General features: G+C 42.2%; 1 protein-coding gene across 2 annotated transcripts in view; it reads left to right on the plus strand.

The window, feature by feature from the left end:
- Nucleotides 1-1492: 1492 nt before the first annotated feature.
- grm1a (glutamate receptor, metabotropic 1a) overlaps nt 1493-20482 on the plus strand; it is a 31228-nt gene continuing 12238 nt past the window's right edge. For both annotated transcript variants that reach the window (XM_046373903.1, XM_046373904.1), the window contains exons 1-3: nt 1493-1597; nt 2426-3269; nt 5956-6205. In XM_046373903.1, coding sequence (XP_046229859.1) covers nt 2540-3269; nt 5956-6205 — 980 coding nt within the window. In that variant the 5' untranslated portion in view covers nt 1493-1597; nt 2426-2539. The remainder of the gene's footprint in view (nt 1598-2425; nt 3270-5955; nt 6206-20482) is intronic.

The raw sequence follows: 20482 nt of genomic DNA on the forward strand, positions 1-20482 counted from the left end.
TCAATCCTCATATCCCTCTTTTCATTGAAAAGAACAACCGTCCCTGAATAAATGCCAACTTTCCTGGTTGCCCCGAGTTACGTCTCGCAAGGCCTAAGGTGAAAAATAGGCTTGCCAAAGATTGATTGATGAGATTTATCTTTTGGGAAAATAAAACAAAAATGTTTTGTTTCCTTCATGTGCAACATAGACCTACCTATGTTTTTACCATTTTTTTAAACTGATAAATATATAATTGATCTGTCTCTCTTGACCGACACCCTACCACATCAACGAAACAAAACCATTGCGGGAAAGCCTTGCGGACTGCAGTCCTGGAATAAACCTAGTATCAGTACCGCCATCGCCCTTTGCCCTGAAGCATGGCTGCAGCATCCAAGTAGTCTCTCCTTCCAAACATGTCACTTTTATTCAGGTTCAATATCAGATGCTCGCTCCCGAAGCCCCGGGCACCAGCAGTGGCAGTGTCATAGCCACTCCTTTATAAGTTTATTTGTGATTTATACCGCCTGGCGTGAGTCACGACATGACCCTACCACGTAAACTGCACGCCCCCCCGGGAGTAGGCAGTGTCTCTGCGGGGGAGAACGAGCTGGGTGAACTACAACCATTCACTCACTGTCTTCATCAGAGAGGGGTGGAGTTGTTTCAGAAGTTCTGTTCAGTGATAGCACCCACTGGAGTCGGTGATCCCTGTAAGAAAAACAATCACTGATATGCACAAAACATATATGTGTGTGTAGTTTACTTAGAATACCATAATGCAGAACCTTGTGCTATTTGTTTCTGGCTATAATGAGTTAAACTGAGATCTATGGTTGGCCTCTGTTGACCTGATGACTGAAATGTCATCAGTGACCTTCAACCAAACGCTAGATGGCGCTATGCAAACTGATGACTGCTGTCCACGGTGCTGAAAACATCTTTTGTGGCTTTTTTTTTTTTTTTTAATGTGGTCTTTCAGAAGGCGGACGCCTCGAGTAAAGTCCAGGAGTGAGCAAATGAGATACACAAGTAGTGAAGGACAGAAGGACAGGTGTGTGCTAGTCGTCAACACCTGTCAGTCCAACATCCCATAAACTCCCTTCAGTTATTTTCAGCCATGCTATATCACAAATGGTGGGTAACACCACCACGCCTGACACCACTACCTAATACCTACCTAACATTTTTGAACATATTCTATAATAATGGGACACCCTCTATGTATTAACTCGCACGCACTGAGAGTTTTGCACTGTGGCCAATAAATGAATAAAAATCTGCAGAAACTGACTATTCCGGCAGACAAATTCCTTTATTGGTGCATGAAACATTACTAGTGGCAACGGGCGTATCGTCTTGCACAGAGGCTTAAATGCTCCACTGGTGTGATTTTGATCACGCATCACACTGCGTGACGGCTGATTTCGATTTTTCTTCTTCTTCTTTTTTTTTAATGTTCTCCTTTTGAGTTGAGGGAGAGAGAGAGAGAGAGAGAGAAGGAGGGTGAGGGAGCGAGGGAAAGAGAGAGAGAGGGAGAGACTCAAGCGATACAGCCGAGGACCACGCGCCACAGAAGACGGACGAAGGCACGCGACATGACTCACGGATTCAGGTAAGTTTCAGTGCAATAGACAGATAAAGCAGCTGGGTGATATGAGGCATTGAGAACTGATCATTCATGTTATACTCCCACCCCTAAGAAATGCATGTGCTTAGTTCGTGCATTATTATTGTTATTATTATTATTATTATTATTATTATTATTATTAATCGATGCTGAATTAGGCTGCACGACAGGTAAGAAGGGAAATGTAGGGCACGCTGAAAGCCGAAACAGTGCCAGGTTGCCTGTCTTCCGTCTTCATGTAGAATTCAAATAGAAGTCGACCTCAAAGGCTTGTAGTTTCTCTTCTTTGTTAGAGGAAATGGTGAAGAATGTGTCTGTGAGAGGACGAGTGGAGCCCGGGCAACAGTCCGAAAAACGTCCTTGTAATGTGTTTGGAAGGCGCGCTGTCCCCGGTGCTGAAACAGGCTTTCTGCCTGGTTTTGTCAATGGGCAGCGAGCACAGTACTTTGAGCATCTCCTCACGCGCGGCACGCGGCTGCTTTGTAATAAAACACGACTGTTTGAGAAATGTTGTAAGTACCTGGCTGTTCCCTCCGGAACCAACCACCTGCACGGTTTGGGCTGTTCCCAGTGGATAGCAGTCTTGTTCAGCCGCGACTGATCAGCTGGGTGTGAGTTGTGTGCCTTGCTCAAAGGTACCTCGATGGTACAAGAGAGGGATGAGGACTGTTGCAGCTGTAGGAATGTAAAACAGGGCGTTGATGGAAAGGAGCATGCGTGCTTTGTCGGCTCTTCCTACATAAAACCATAAGCACATCTGGCCTCGTTTCTCCTAGCTTCCATGTCACAGCGGTTTGTCTCATTTTTCTGCAGGTGTGCGTGGATATGCCCCGGGTGTCGTGCTCACAGATCATGGTCGCTGGGATAAGCGTGGATGTACTGACTGACGGCAGATAGTATGCCTGCACATTTGGCACGGCTCACGCGATGTGGCACAATATGGCACGCGTAAAGATGGGTCTTTTCGCTCTCCTGTGTCTCCCCACGCTTTTCTTCCGCGTCCTCGTGCTCTCCCACAGCAGCAGCATCTATGAGCGGTCGGTGGTCCCTCGCGCCGTTTCCCGCTCTGTGGCGCGCATGGACGGAGACGTGATCATCGGCGCGCTCTTCTCCGTTCACCACCAGCCGTCTGCGGAGAAAGTGGCGGAGCGGAAGTGCGGGGACGTACGCGAGCAGTACGGCATCCAAAGGGTGGAGGCGATGTTCCACACGTTGGACCGGATCAACTCCGACCCGAACCTCCTCCCCAACATCAGCCTTGGCTGTGAGATCCGGGACTCCTGCTGGCACTCCTCTGTGGCCCTGGAGCAGAGCATTGAGTTCATCCGGGACTCCCTCATCTCCATCCGGGATGATAAGGACGGATCCAAATGGTGCATTGATGGCACCCCATCCCACCAGCCTCCACCCACCAAGAAACCCATTGCTGGAGTGATTGGACCAGGATCCAGCTCTGTGGCCATTCAGGTTCAGAACCTTCTACAGCTCTTCAACATCCCACAGATCGCCTACTCTGCCACCAGCATCGACCTGAGCGACAAAACTCTGTTCAAATACTTCTTGAGGGTCGTGCCATCAGACACCCTCCAGGCCCGGGCCATGCTGGACATTGTCAAGCGGTACAACTGGACCTATGTGTCTGCGGTGCACACTGAGGGTGAGAACCTCTGTCAGTCTAAAATCACCCTCATTTGTAAAACAGTCACACTGTGTGTTAGTCTGCTAGTGGGTTGATAAGGACCTCATCATTCATTACAATGTTTGTAAGTATCCATTTCATCATTGATTAGAGTTCTGACATTGAGAGACAAACACACACAGCAAGGGTTTCAGATAATCTGGGCATTAGATGGAGCGCTTTAAGCTGAGATGTACCAAGGAACCTGGAAAAATGTGCATAGACCAAATCAGGGGCATCCAACAGCCCACTTTCTCAGGTTTTTGTTATTGGTCTGTGAGTGCAACTTTGCAGGTGCAGTTTGTCTCCAGAGTCACTCCTCTGTGTTGGGCTTTCACTCTCAGGCACTTCAGAGCAGGTAGTTGCATCCACACACATGCATATGTCAGTATGCCTTCATCATTTTCTGCAGCTGTGTGGCCGTTACCTTCTCACACATCTTATGCCAGTCACGTGTACGTTTGTGGAACAACCTGCCCATAAGCTTGTGCAGGTTTCTTCTTCCTTGTTGTACTATGTTTTAGTATATGGAACCAAAGCTGGGGGTTCTTGGCTGTGTTATCAGGGTCTTCAAGCCAGATTTAAAAGTCAGCATCCAGCCAAACACATGAGGGACTTTTCTTTAGCATTAATAATTTAGGAGTGTGCATTTGGAAATGTTAAATGAATTCCACGGTTGAGTCAGGAGGATGAGGCTAGGATTAAAAATGACATTACTGTTTTAAATCTCACCACATACATAAAAATGTCGTGATAGGCTCACTTTCTTTTAGAGAATTCATTTGCTAGTTTGTTCATCCGAACAGCACAACAGTGTATTATGGTGAAGACAGGAGGTAAAAGGGAGAGAGAGGGGCTGGGTAGACAGTAATTACCACGAAGTGAATTGTGTCCATAGCTTTTCATTAAAGTCTTAGTGAAACACAGTCAGTGATGTGCACCCAAATTATGACTGACAGGCTACATTACACAGGATCCCCCCTGAGGAGCTGCAGACTCACAGGGAGTGTAAAACCCTCTCTGGAAAGTCCTATAATACTCAGGTGCTGGACAGGGCGCTTCATCACAAGTTAGTATCTGTCAAACAGATGAAGAGAGGGAGTTGGGGAGCTGTAGTACCTGGAGGCATAACTAGGTGGCATCAGCTGTCTGACCTTCAACACACTGTACCAGCAGGAGGATCCTCTGGGATTGAAGTCATAATTTAAAAGTAATGAAAGAACAGTCAGGGGAAGGATGGATTTGATTGAAAGCAACAGTGTGTTTACTCAATAGGCCGCAGTGTGAGTGACAAATCTAGGACATTTCCAAAAACTAAAATTTAAAGAAATTTGCAAACATTTTGTAAATTTTGAATTCTTATGCTGTCAGTAGATTCAGTTTTGGGAGAGACAGCAGATGAGCAGTTTGGAGCCTCAGCAAATGTTTATAACTGAGACTTCACATCGTAATTTGCCTGTCGCAGGCCTTACCCTGACCTTTCAGGAGTCATATGTAAATACGCTTGTTTGTTTTGCTCTATCTTTAGTTATCTCTGAAATAGTGGTCACGACTGGCTTGAGCTCATGAGTTCTCCCTCTCCACCACTCTAGATAAGTTATAAATGCAGCTTGTTCCCGTAGCAACAGCTAGGGCTGTGAAATTACATAAATTACCTGTCCTGATTATCATCAGTCTGGTAGTGCTTAAATCAGGTTTTTCGGTTGTCATTGTCAACTGGGCTGTCAACTAATTCACCACCACCCACCTGTCTCACAGCCTAGATGGAAAGAGTAAAATAATTGGATATTATCATTTCCATTTAGCAGTGGGAGAATGAAATGAGGTAACTGAAAATATCATCAAAGCACTATTGGAAAACCAGCACAAGGGCCCATTGTGTGCCAGTGTAAATGCATTACTGTGATGTGTATTTCAGCTGCTGCGTTCCTCGTTCCAGCAGCCACACCATGCACACACAGAGCATCCATTCCCCATTACTCTTATAAGGAGAGCGTGGCATGGAGGCCCTCAGGAACCTGGCCTCTCATATCTCAAATTGATATAGAAAGGCCCTTTTAATTTTCTTTCGACAACATGCAGACACAGACACATGTTCAAGCATGCACGAGTGATTGGATTGTCTGTGTAATCCAGCTCTCGTGCTAAAGAGCCATGGGCTTTAGCAATCCAAATCGTGACACATTAGTCAAGCAATGTGGTCTGAATGGAAATAGAAGATTTAGACTCAAACAGCTTTGCAGGGCTCTTGATTGAGATGGTATGCAGTTTTTACACCCCACCCCCACCCGCTTTGGTTTTGATTGCAATCAGTAGCCAGTAAACTCTCTGACACTCATTATCAGAGGATGAGAGCTGCAGCTCAATCTGGACTCGACGCACCGAACAACTGCTGGGAGTGGGGGTGCTTTAAGCATGACATTGATTGTTCATCAGTGATATAATTAGAGATGTATGGCTGAAAGCAATTACTCGTGTTATTTAATAATGTCAATGTGTTTTTGCAAGTAACAAGGCATGTAATGATTTGTTATCGCTAAAACATCGATTGTGTCATGAAAAATCAGTGAATAAAGCTTCCTAGTTTGAGCTCACAAAATGCCACAGCCGGTGGGTAATTACCCGACAGTAAGTACAGGTGTTTTTTCTTTTTTCTCACCTATAGGAAACTATGGGGAGAGTGGCATGGAGGCTTTCAAGGAGCTGGCCTCTCAGGAAGGCCTATGCATTGCCCACTCGGACAAGATCTACAGCAACGCGGGGGAGAAGCACTACGATCGCCTTTTGAGGAAACTACGAGAACGTCTTCCCAAAGCTCGTGTGGTGGTGTGTTTCTGCGAGGGCATGACTGTCCGAGGTCTCCTGATGGCCATGAGGAGACTGGGAGTGTTTGGGGAGTTTCTCCTCATTGGCAGGTAAGGATGTCATTTTTTTTTCTTTACCTTTTGATACGCAGTTGAGATCATCTCCCTCTGGATGGCGAGAAATTGGTTAATGGACTGGAAGGCTGCATTGTCTTTCTGATGTGTATGTCACCAAGGCAACCAAGAAGAATTAGACCACATACCCATAGCACTGAATAGAAATGTTCTCCAGCAATGAATAATTGGTATTTCTGCCACAGACACGAAACTGTAGAGGGAAACAATGCCTCCAGTCCGTTCTCTCCCTGGGTCGTCTCTTTCAACATGATGGCAGCCATTTTTGCATTAAGTAATAAAAGAGAGGCACATGACACATCTATGTGATCACAAGAAGACCATACTGAATCTATGTGAAATGCAAAAATGTCTCCTTTTTGTGATCACACTGCCTCCCTGGATATTCACGTCCATGCCTCTTCCTCTCCATCTCTGTCTGTTAGTCAGTGTTGAGTGACAGTGACTGACTGTAGCTGTAATCTTAGTCATTAGAAAAGGGCAAGTAGAGTCGTCTCACACACTTGTACGGCGGCACATTACACCATGAAATAACCCTCAAGGAGCGTTCACACTTGTCAGTAAAAGCCACAGAAACCTTGATGCTACTTTTCAGTTCATTGATGCAAGATTTTTCCCACATGATTTTAAAGAGGGAGGAGGTTTTTCACACCGGACTGTTGTAGGGCGGTTGTCAGCTGTCGGTCACATGGGGAGGGCATTGAAATGATGTGTAAGGATGGCCGAGGTTTACAGCCTATGTAGTCTTTGGGAATTTGCTGAACTCTGCACAAGTAATCTGTGTGTATCTGAAGCTTGATTTAGCTTAGTTAGCTTATTACTCCATCAAACCAACCATCCATACGCGGATGCTGCAAATACTTATTAGAGCACTCCAGAGTGTGTTAATACGCTGTTGAAAATAGTCCCCAGGAAAGTCCACAAATGTGATTTGCTAAAAACTGCAGTCACCAGGTGTTTTAGGAAATCACCCACCCAATTTTTAAACTAAACTAAATATTTGTGACCATCCTAAAGATTTTGACCTTAAGTATGAAACGCTAGGCTTCAAGCTGAGTGTTGCAGACAGGGTAGGACGGTTGATGTTGGTTTTGTTTTCTTCATGGGATTAGTGACAATAAAATAAAATGCAGGAAAAACACTGAATAGCTGTCTCGTTGAATAGCTACACTCTCTAATTGATGTGAATTAGACCAAAATCTGGCAGTGTTTTTTTTTTACTGTATATTATATCCTTGTATGTACTTACACACATACATACATACGACTCCCCTGTCTAATGCACACCCCTCTGTCTGCAGGCAGAGAGGGATTTGTTTCCTATTTCCTGTAATATCTCCCAGCAGTAGATATAAAGGGAAGACAAGTGCTGCTCCTATGGGCCTCTGTTTATGTTGCATGTGTTATATTCAGTGCACACGTGCATATTTAAGTTCTTGGCAGGGGAAGGCTTTTCAGATGCCTTTTAAATTATCCATTATAATGACACTCCAGGGTTGCATTCATTCCCATATTTCTACTTTTCTCTTGCCTCCATAGGAGATGGGAATGTGTCTTTTTTTAGCTGTTGTGGAAGTCTCCATGGGCAGAGGAAATGCTTCTGGGTCAGAGATAGAGGAAGAGAGGAGGGGATAGAGACTCTGAGTGTATAAAAATGAAAGAGGAAGTCTGGGCCAACACAGATGCCAAGCCATGTGTGTGTTTCCTGGCATGTATAGTGAACAACAGAATGATCCTGGCAGACAGGTAAGAGCTGAACAAAGAGAAGCTTCTTCTTCTTCATCTACATGTTCAGCTCCAAAGAAGCTTCTCTTAAGTTTGTGCGTTTACATACATGGAGCTACAGCGTGATGGAAGGATGTAGTGAGCCCAAAGACAAACAAAGGGTGGATGAAACAAAGTGACAGAGAAAGAAGTCAGAAAGTACAGTCAGGCCAGTGTGTCATTTTACCACTGAGCATCTAAGGCATTAGCTACTCTCTTACACTGCCAATGTGTTGTCTTACTGTGCAACGACAGAAAGCTAATTGTTTTCGTACCGTTGTTGTGGCACAAACAGTGGCGCAGTGGACAGGAGTTCACAATTTGCAAGTGAAGCGCTTTTATTTTGACATTTAGGCTGCTGTAGACAACATTTTTATTAAATTAAATTAAGTGCATGAAATGACTACATGCATGTGAAAAGGGGTCACTCATAGCGATGATCACCCAGCCCTGCAGTTGCTCTTTTTAGCTTGTCTTCCAGCTCACTGTTTTTGGGTTTTATGGCCTGCAACTCTCAGTTCACCCTCGCTGCTCTCATCAGCACTGTTTTGCAGACACAGCAGGCATCTGTTTTCAGTGGATGAAACCGACTGAAAACCCACTGCACACGGCACTTAACAGCAGACAAAGTATTGCTTTAGTAGTGGATGAATGGTATGAATACCATTGCTAATATGTTCAGTACATGAAAAGATGTCAGTGTTGCGTTTGCAGCTTGTTTCCACTGCTTCAGGTGCCAAAAGAAAATGAGTTAAAGCAGGTTTAAATAATACACTTCCACTTGCATATTTAAGCTGGACTGTGACTCACATCAGTATGCAACGGTAACAGCATCCTTTCTGTTACTTCTAAACAAAAAATGTATCACTTAATATAATCACTACAATTTCACACCACTACACTCTCACAATATATCAGTGAGAGTAACGTTTGATATTTTACCCTGTAAAAACTTATCACATACCGATTTAAAGCCTCCATCTAACAACTGATCTCATGCCAGAACAAACAAAATGTGTGTGGAACAGCTCTCACTATCCGTCCAAGTTTCCCCATAATCACACATTGTTGCAGTCATGGCTTTCAAAGATATATATTTTTTTCATTTAAAAAATTCAAAGCACCAAAATCAGCCTTCCTCATAGTCAAACAATGGTGCAGTATTACATTTGAAGATATTGGTGTTATAACAGCACCTCAGTCAGTATAATTTGTAAAGATAACAAGGTGTCCGCAGTAGGTTCCATCACAATCAGCGTGACAGCGAAACAACGACAGCCCTTTGCATTTCCTGGACCTTCTCTCCACTTTATGGCACAAACAAAGCCGCGTAAGATTTGATTTTGTTTTTCCTCATATGTGCAGATGATCACAGGACATCACAGACGCAAGCAAAACCTCTATACATAAGTGGCTGGAAAAAACTACAAGAGAGAGTTTTGAATCTGAGAGCTTTTATTTCTGCTGCTCGGCTAACTCGCTCTTCAGACAAGGACCAGGTGTGGCAGCGTGCTCGACCCACTTTATCCCTGACCCGCAGACTCTACTCTGCACCGCTTCAACACTTCAACACTTTACACCCACACCGCTCTGCTGTTGTCAGTCACAGGGGCTCTTGTAGTCCTCTCTGTGTGATGTCAATCATGATTTTGCCAATCGGCTACCTCCATTACTCACACACGAGGAGACAACGTTTATTCCATGCACACACTCAGATATAGACACACGTTCCAGACATGCTTGATCCCTATCATTTCAATCAAGAAAACATCAGTGCCCAGCTTCTTGGTTTGTTCTAAACTACAACCTACCTTTTGAAGTGATTCTATGAGAAACACGGCACAGGAAATGTATTGATATAACCTCGGGCCAAGAGCAGAAATGATTGTACGGCTGAGCAGGAAGCTGGCTGGTGAGCAGATCAAGGAGAGTAGGTTAGCTGACAATTAGTGAGAGTAGACTTTCTTTGGCTGCGGACACCTGCTGGTCTGTTCACAGATTCAGGCGAAGCTCCCCAGAGTGAAACCTGGAGAGAGAAAAAAGAAAGAGGGATGAAGGTCGAGAAAGAGGGAAAAATGGAGAAGATAAGCAAGGATGAGAGTAGATCGTTAATTAGTTTATCATCTCTGATTTGATGAATACCTACGTTTTTTAGGTCTTATATGATCCCAACAGGCCAAGAAATGTTTCCACTTCCGAGACTCATAAATTGAGAGTGCCCATGTGACTATTTCTGTTTTAACTATAGCAGTGACAGATCAGAAAATGGTCACATAAGGCATTTAGTGTAACCATCGCATGCAGTGGGGTTGGCACTCTTTAAATATGTGCATCAGATCAGAAAATTGGTTTAGAAGATGTGTTTTCACAGAGTAGTTTAAAACAGATATGTGAGAAATGAAGTTTAACTTAACCTTTTCATTAACTGTCACGACCAAATCCAGCAACAGTTCCATGACAAACAAACCTTGCCGAAATGAATTAGCACATCAAGCTTCAGCATTTCTTCTCAAAAGCCTCTTTGAGGTTTATAGAGCGTTTCACTGAAGAGTTCAGTACATAACTCAGATATCAGTGTCGCTTTCGAGAGGAATAATTTTAATGTCCATCAGAAAGCGACAGCTACACATGGATGTAACACGCATTATGAGCACAGCCACACGACTGGTAGATGGAAGTTGTTTTCCATGAAGATGCACTGGGGAGATCAGGAAGTTGTTTGACTGCATTCTACTGTTGATAAAACCACTCTTGAATGTATTTAGCACTGTGAGGGAACAGTGTGTGCTACATACAGAAGAGTGCACTCGATGCTGTGAAATGACCACAAAGAGTAATACGCACAGTGTCTCCCAGGAGAAGGCTCTCTATATCACTACAGATCCACCATCACCGTGCTTCTGTTAGCGAGCTTTCGGCACTGCTTGCAGCCAACATGTCTGTTTGCTCAGGCTGTTGCTGCATTTATAGTTTGCTTTTGTCAAAATATTTCTAGAAGATTTCAAATATGTAAATATATGCAATCCAGACAGCAGTATTTGGTCCTTCACAATCTGTTAGGTACTTCATTATACTTTAGAAACTTGCTTTTATAACCAGCATATTTGCATTGTACAACTACCTGTATAACCAGTTCCATGACCGAAAGCAACCGCTCTCGCAACTGATCGTCAAAAATATCATTTGCAATTTAGATCTCTCCCACATAAATTGCCAACAATTCAGGGCTTGACATACTTATTCTGAAAATCACTGCAACAGGAAAAATGTAGGATTTGGGTGCACTTCACGAAAGTGAGTCAGCTGTCTGCCTCTCCATGCGCGCTCATGTTTTAGCAGCTGCTCAGTCAGTGCTGGTTCTGAAATAAAGTGGGAGACACATGCAGATACCTGTATTCTTTATCTGTTGCGCCTTGAGGGGATCAAAGGCTGTACAAAAAGCTCTCATCAATACATCTGAACATGTGGCTTCTTTGGCATTTGTGCTGTGTTCAGAACACCGAACGCATGCAAAGTATTTTTGTAAATTGTTGCTGCAACGCGGGGCGTGTGCAGACGTTTTGACAGAGGTTTCCCAAGTGTGGCTCTGACTTATGTAATGGTGGCCTGCACACACACACACACACACACACACACACATCACAATAGCATTCATTTACTTTAATTGCCAACATGTCAGTGTCTCATGGTTTCCTACATTCCCATGTTTGCATTTTTTATTTTACAGAGCCATGACATTAAACATTATTTTCCAAAGAGATGTACAATATCATATTTAAAAGATAGATAGTCCTGATGTGTGAGAAAATGACTACAAACACCACAAATTCATAATAATAATAATAACTCACAAAATGGCAAAAATCTAATCTAATGGAAGGTGTTAATGTTACGTTTTGGGGCCCACATCCCCATAAGCCCCCATTCATTTTGGACTTCCTCGCGAGCGCTCCCTACATAACCAGAAGTTCTGAGAGTTTCTTTGGAAGTGTCTACAATTCGTTTTACAATTTCTTGTCCCAAGGTTGTGCCAGCTTAAAAAAAAAAAAAGGGAAGGTGACACACACCCTTTACTGTTGCAGCAAAGAGTGCCGTGTTAGATATTCCTCAAAGAGCAGTGATGTAGTTTAATGATTCAAAAACTGGGTTTTCAAAGTGTGTGATTGTGATCGAATATGTCTGTGAGCTGACAGAAATGCATACAATCCATGGAAATATCTGGCAGTCAATGTGTGTTTTTAACTAAGGTTTCCCTGAGGCGAACCCCATTAAACTCTCTTACACTTAAACCGAGTATTACAGCAAATCTCTGAACACTGACTGAATTTCCACCTACTCACTTATATGAAGAAATTGCCATGAAATCATTTTTGCGACTTTAAGAAGCTAGATCTTCATCTCCTGTGCAGTGTCTTTTGTCATCGTTCTCTCCTTGCCTGTTTCCCAGCACCAAGCTGAGTTTCTGAATGACAGCATGGAGTGAACCCACCTACCCATTTGCCCGCCTGCTTGCTCTCTTGCAATTAGCAGCATTCGTTTTTCTCTCCCCCTCTAATGCTGCTTGAATGCTGTTATTACTAAACATCATTTGCATAAGCTGCTTTTCCACATGTAACGCTCATTTCTGCCACGTCTTACACACACCAGTTTTGGTCTGGGTCCCATTTTGAATGCCTGATCCTTGTTTTTTTTTATTTCGTTCCTGACAAAATGGACACTGAGACAGGAATGTGGATGTTCTGCCTCTGTAGCGGCTTGGCACAAGTCATTAGCGGGCTATGACTGTGTCTTTTGAGACTGCTCTGAGGTGCAAAGAAAGCTGCGAACCCATATTGTGTGTGTCTCATGCATTTCTGTGTTTGGCTGTCCTGTTTGATTTACTGCAACAAGGAGGACACAGGTTTTGCTGTGAGCTTGAGTAAATGAAACGTTTAGGGCGTCAAAGAGAGAGAGAGAGAGGGGAGTTGTGGTGCAACACATTTAGCTGCCTTCTTCCTGTCATCTCTAAGGCTTTCATCTCCTACCCATCTCAGGAAGGAGGGTGCGGAGGATGTGGAATTCTGCCGATTGACTTCTTCTTGTGAGTAATTTGGCAAATAGCAGGGCATGAGCAAAAAGCAACCTCATCTCTGGCAACAGCACTGGCAGCAGCGCCAAAATAAATGAGTATCTTTCTCCTCAAGAATTGCATGCACAAAGGGGTTAAGATTGAATTTCTGTTTCCAATCTTTGGTTTAATCCATCCTTCATAAATGCATCTGAATCAAATGTTTGAAAATATATTCAGATTCATGTTTGGATGACAAGATCATGGAAATTTAAAAGATTTCCATTTAGTAACTCGATGGGTAGGATTGTTTGAAAGACTGAACACTGAGACAGTTAGGGGAAATACATTCTGCAGGACTGAGTTCAGCCTAAAGTGACGGTCACGTTTCTCTGGTCATCTTCACAATTTCTCTTGAGAAGTGAGTGAAGTGAACACATTCTGCACCGTCTTGCTAAGCTCACTTTCCAGAAACATCTTTCTTTTGTTAGACTCCCACTTAGAGCATAATATACATTAGTTATGAATGTAAGAGAGTGTGGAGGGGTGGGCTGGGATTACAAAAAAAAAAAAAAAAGCACAAGAGAAATGATGTGGAGCACCGAGTCTCCATCTTTATTTTATTCTCTCTCTCTCTATCTGCGACATGATTCTGTCCTTTTGACCCTCTGCTCTAACGCAATCTACTTGCAAGTTTAGCAAGAGTTTACTGGGGCAAATCAAGCAGGAATCAAGCTCAACGTAGATTTTGTTAGCAGGGCAGGATTTACTGTACTGCTGGAATAAAAGGCTTGTGTTGCTTCCTGCGCTACACTCACCATGGAGATTTTGTTTGGGCTCATGACAGAGTTGGTGTGATCGTCTCACTGCAGAGCTGTCATTCAGTCTGTCAGCAGGGCTCCAAACACAATAGTCCCTTCTCAGAAAATATGGCTGACATCTGAAAAATTCCTCCCAGCAACAACAGCAACAAAGATTGTAATTATAAGATAAAGACACACTGTCTGCGTTCATTCAGCAATGCAGCCTTGCTTGTGTTCCCCGTGCACACGCTTTTGGAAAGTATATTCAAGTTGAGTCAGAATATGCGATTGCATCTGTTTGTGTTCTACTGAGCATCAGGGCACAATGAGCTGCATCTGAATATTTATAACACGCCTCTGATGTTAATTGAAAGCAGCCACACATTGTCAAGGACATCTCTCTCTTTCCAATTGATGCCTTGTGTTCCCTTGTGCGAGGGGATGGGTGAATGACATTGGGGTGATCAAAAATAGCACACTGGCTTTGCATCAGGACATAGTTGTCACATCCTAATTCGCAGAAGCTGAAATGCTTTTGTTGTGCAGGCAGTCAGCGTTTTACCAAAGTGTACGTTTGTAACACGTACACACAAGGAGAATATTGAATGGAGGCGCAAAAACAATTTTAAATCCAAAGCATTCAAAACACCAGCAGGATCTGCAATAACAGAAACAATGATCAGAACAGTAAAAATGAATCAAATTTATTTAATTTATCATGCAAACTATCTCCAAAATGTTGCCTTAGTAATGTTATACTGTATAATGTGATATAACTATGGTGTTCACTCTGAACTCCAGATGTTTACGGCAGAAAAGGGAAGGAAAAGGAAAAAGAGGGACACTCCGCTCTCTGAATCAAAAATGTAATGATGAATAGTTAAGACCTGCGAGATCTTCTTCAACAAATATTCTTATGCCCAACAACTGGGTCCCATTGGTACCAAAACCCTGTGCTACTTTTGGATTTGTCTCTTTTGATGTACACTTGCAACACATCCAACATTTTTCTCATGAAGAAAAATGGTAAGCAGTGGAACAATTCAAGAATGTGTTATAGATATGTCACATATCAGCTACAATCCAACTTACTGTAAGTGATTTCATATGTATAGTAATTCATATTGGAATGAAGGGCGTTATTTTCTATTTGAGCTTACAATTGTAGGTAGAGCTTTAAGTTTTTGATTGTGCACTTATCTTCTTATGATAGACAAAGACCTTAAAGGACATAATGTTCAGAATGAAGACTCCTGGTCCTCTTCATTCTTCTCTAACATTTTTTTTAGACTAAATGACAAATTGATTATTTGCAAGACATATTTTTCAAGTATTAAAATAGAAGTTGGACATCAATTGAAACGGATCTTGTTGTTGGGATTATTACAGTAATGAGCATCAAAATGCCTTAAAGGAACACAGAGGCATTTAAACAAATGTGGCAGGCCTTGAGCAGCAGCGTTCCAACCAGCCATACGTAAAGATTTTACATTAAATTGACCAGCGGATAATAAGATCTTGTCATCCATCAGTCACTGCCATCGGATTAGGAGAATTGGTCAAGGGGTTTGGCAGTGACTTGATGTCCCTGGGTAGAAAAAAAAGCAAAAGGGATTTTCTCCCAGTAGTGTTTCCTGTCAATGTAGAGGAGACTGATCTCCCAACTCAAACTGGGGCATGATGAATAAGTAAAAGCAGCTTGGATGGGCTTTTAAAGGCTCCCCGGGTCCTCTGTGTCACCTCAAGAGAGTCCTGCTGGTGCCGCCAGCTAGCTAACAAGGCACCACCACCACAGCTCAACTGTTTTAACTCCACACAGTCGCAGAAATAAAAGAAATTGAGGAGAATACCAGAGTAGGGAGTCAAAGAGATAAAGGCAGAGAGGAGAGAGACAGTTCTGGAGAGTTAGCGTTCAGCTGAGGAGAACAGCCACTGTAAGAACATTTCTTCCACTCTCAGAGCAGTTTTAAATTAATTAAGTGTGTTGTGGGATCAGCATAGAGATAAATGTGGAACAGGAAACAAAAAATTCCCCCTATGAGCTCCTGTTGTGTGAAGTTAAAGACAGCACTGGTGGAAAAGAGCTAAACACATTTACTTTAGTGCTGTTTGGTGCAGTGTTGTAATTTGTTTTGCTTTTTTATACTTAAACAATATATTTCTGGGTGAAATCTTGTATTTAGTTCACAACCTCTGACAGCTGTAACATATGATGGAAAGTTGTGGATGAAAGCAATCAGCAGAATATAAAGTGGTCAAAATAGCACCCTGTTTGAGTGAAGTTTACTCATGAAACAAGCTTGCCGTTAGTCGTTAATGTTTCAGAATGAGTTTGACGCTTGGCTGAGACTCCTGAAGTTCTGGATGTGCATCAAAGTCTGGTTGTGTCCTGTTTTCCTTCGTGCACAGTGTAGATTTGTAGACCTGAGGATGGTGACATGGTTCTGTTTGAGTGAAAGCTGAGCAAAAGCTACTCGTATAAAAGCTCGTTGTTGCGTTTGTTGCCGTGTGTCTGTGCGTGTGTGTGTGTGTGATTTCCTGGTTTTGAGCTGGCTGTAAGCTAATAATCGCTGCCACTTACACCAAAAAACCTCGCAGATTTCACTGGTTAGTTGGACTGACTCTTGTAATAAGCTGCTGTATTTGACACCTTCAGAATTCTCACGAAATCCATTTTGTAACAGAAAACATTAAGTCTTTATATTATTATTTTATCTCTTCAATTACCAATAATTATTCACATCCAGTGTTTCATTTTCACAACCTTATAGCCTGGAACTGAAAAATACTTTAAAATGCCGCTTACGCTTTTAATAATTAATAGTAACAATAATATAACAATCTGCTTTGTGAGTGCTTTTACTTTTGATACTTGAGCACACACTCCTGTCAGCCAATACTCATGGTTACTTATATGTAAATACGCGCGTGTGTTTGTGTGTGTGTCATACATTACGATCAGAGACTTAAAGCGTTATTTTATAATGTAATTCTCTTCATTAAACTGGCTGACGTTCTTGTGGTCCGTGACTGAGAGACAGATTAAAAGTTTTTCCATTAACTACCTGAACTTTGATTTTAACTCTCTCACAGAGCAATTAGGAAACTCATGACTCCCCTTCCTCTTTTTAAAGTAACTCTTCCCGTTCATCCTCCAGGGGAAACAGCGCATGTGATTAAATCTCTGCCCTGCCAATTAATTCATGGCTTCATAAATATACAAATGTGCCATCAAACTGGAACTAGATCATCCGGGAGAGTCGGGGGGAGCTCTCAGTCTACTCGCTGTCGTTGTATACTACTCTATAAATTATCCAGCGTGCTGGGCTCCTCTAAACAATGCCACACACCATCAAATCCCAGTTAATCATCAAAACACACACATATGCTGCTATTTAGCATATGGCATATTAAAGGAATAACATGCTGCTGACTTTACTTGACGTGATAAATATTTGGCTTCAATGATTCATGAAAAGTATTTAGGAAGTTGAGGGTAAAAGAGAAATTAAATTGACTTTTTACTGTCGACATCAGCCTCCGTCTTGTGGGTTTTACTTGTTTGCTTCTAGTAAAATAAATTCGTTGTTTAATCGCTGCCTCATCTGTGGCTGTGCAGTCACAGGTCTGACTCATGGGGCGTCAGCCGGATGTAACGTGTTTCTTTTGACATCGTTAAATTATTGAGTTCGTGTTTGAGGGTCTATGAAGATTGTCCTCAGCAGTTGAACAGCAGCATGTGGACAAAGGACCTCTTATGACCTATAATAAGTATCCTCTTTTTGAAGCAAAGGCAGAAGAAGCGTGACATAATATCACCTTGGAAACGTCTTTGGGAGGAGGACAAGGTGGATGGGTGGGCCTTAATCGTTACACACCACAGCTCTGTCATAAAATTGATAGTAGAATGGTTGCAGAGCCACCTACCACAAATACATTGTGGATCCCAGGTTATGGAAAGGTCTCCTTCAAAGATTTAAATCTCAATTCAAGACCCATTTGTTCTCAGACGTATTTTGTTTACTGATTGATTGCTTGTTTTTTTTTTATTCTTTCACAATTCTTGTATGTTTTTGATTTATTATTTATTGACCAAACAGGTTTCTAATAGCTTTGTAGACCCTAATGTAGTAAAAGGCTACATTAATAATTCATTTACTTACTGTGTCGGTGTCTTTGTGAAATATAATTGGTGTCTTTTAACCATCATGACAATATTTCATTTCAGTCTTTCGTGTTTTTTGCTGCCTTAAACGTAGAGTTAGCAGATCGGAATGCACCCATATGAATAGCTTTTGTACAGTTCATATGTGTCATTTTCTGAGGTACTGCCGCATAACATGTGTGGGATATGCAATGACAAATTACTTATTTTGTGTTTTAGGTATGATAATTGTTTGATTAAGCATTAGTCCTCAAAGATACAGCGCTTACATTTGTGATGCTTTTTCTTAGTTTGGGACTGGTGCCAAAAGAATTCCAACCTAAAACAAATATTAATTTTAAAACAAATTTCATGACACAGACCTACTGCCTTGTCTTCAGTGCAACAACTACAAAACTATAACATACTTGAATGGCTTTGACTCCTTAATCTGCTTAAACAGGTGTTCCTCCAGTAGATCTGTCTCAGGTTATGTAATAAATGGCTTTCCAATATGCAGCGTGAAGCTGCAGAACATTGAGGTGACATTAAATCAGATTTTGTCCCATTAGGTGTCCCTCTGATGGCCCGAGAGGTTTGATGAGCTGTTTGGAGTTCTGCCAGACAGATGGGTCCTTAGAGAGAGGAGTGAGGAGAGGAGAGATTGTCATTTTACTTCATCACAAACTCCTCTGTGAGAAACAGTCAAGCATGTCTTCAGTGCCTTGTGCATTATTCATGCATTGAACAGCACTTCCTCACTCTCTCCCTCTCTCTTTATCTAAAACTAATCTGTTTTCCACCATTCTGTTATAGTAAATATGTTAAATGCTTAATTTTATTAAACATAGCGTATTAAACGCAGTTACCCTATCAGGTAAGGAGCGTTTACGACGAACACATGAAAAACACAAATGTGGAGGGGGGAGGAAGGAACAGAGACAGCATTCACTTGAAGTGAATGAAGGAAATATGACCAGGACTAATGAGCTTCACGTGTTTCTGACTCTTAACTCAGTTAGGATGATGACTCGAATGAATTGTTGCTGTAATTTTGTCCTCTTGTCATTAAACAACGCTGTTCCTGTCTCTAACAGACAGTAGGAGTGTTCTGGTATAATTTAATGATTCTTAGCCTGCCTTACATTTGTTCACAGAAACCTCAGCATCAGTTAGACGAGCCAAATCAATTTTATGTCCTCACTCTATCATAATACTTTAATGTAAGTCTTACAAATCTGCATACTGATATCAAATCTGTTTTCTATGCATTTGTGCAATGTTGCAGTGATGTGTTTTCCTGCCTTCAACCCACACAACATATCCAGTTTGTTCTGATTGTGGAAACTGTGCAGGAAGAGGACAAAATGAACAAAGATGACTTTAAGTCAAACGTAAAGCCAAATCTCTTTCACAGAAGAACAGATTGGCTTACTGTTTTTGAATTTGCATGCTGTGCAGTATTAGCGGTGCTGTATTGCAGATGAGTGTCCTTCCTCAGCATGAACATCCTCCACTCGCCAACATTAGCCTACAGTATGTAACTGAATACAAAGCATGTGGAAAACATCGAATTGGCTTTATTTTTCTCGACTTTTTAAAACATAATTTAAACATCTCTTCTACTGATGCAGCCATTATACTGGGTGACATGTTGACACCTTATCATGAGCATGGGAACTTTATTTTAAGTCAACCCCTCAAACATCAGTCTCTTACGATAAAAGCTTGTTAATGCACCAAATGTGAGTTCATCCACAAATGCACCAGTCCAACATCATAAAACTTATTCTATGAGTGAAAAATAATCATAAATAACTATCTCAGCCTTATCCATTAAATTTCTGCCTTCCGATGTTTGTCATCTTTGATGCTGCTCTGTAAGCTGATCCCTGCCTGTGTCCTGCTGCCCCATATCTGTAGGTTAATATGCCTTTTAGCCAGAGAAGAGCTTCACTAGCTTAATGACACTGGCTTTATGGTTCCAACCTTACATTCTCACAGATTTGGCTGAATGTCCTCTTTTTCTTAACTGAACATAATTGTGGACGCAAAGGTTAGAAAATTTGACCTGCACACACACACACACGTCCATATCCATCACCCAGGACATCCCATGTGTGCGAGGTAATTGGCTCCATGGTGAGTCAAACCTAATTGGCGTGTAGCTGTCAATAGAACAGGTATTTCAGGCAGCAGCCTTGAGCCCAGATTAAAGATCCAGAGACAGAGTAAAATACAACCCACACTGGCTTGTTATAACAAGATAAGCTCAGAGCGATGCTCTTTTTCTGTTAATTGCTGTTAATTTTTTCAGTGTCTCCTTCACTGGTGTTTTCTATTTCTCTGAGAGCCCACTGGCCAGCTGCATGTCCAAATTAGCTCGGTAGGGTGGAAAATCTCGCACAGAGGGTTATTCAAGCAAACAAAAAGACAAGCTGAAGGGATTGTGTAAAGCATACAGTTACGGTTGTGGCGCTCTTGTTGAGATTCCC

This window comes from Scatophagus argus, chromosome 19, assembly GCF_020382885.2.
Source record: "Scatophagus argus isolate fScaArg1 chromosome 19, fScaArg1.pri, whole genome shotgun sequence".
Lineage (NCBI taxonomy): Eukaryota > Metazoa > Chordata > Actinopteri > Scatophagidae > Scatophagus > Scatophagus argus.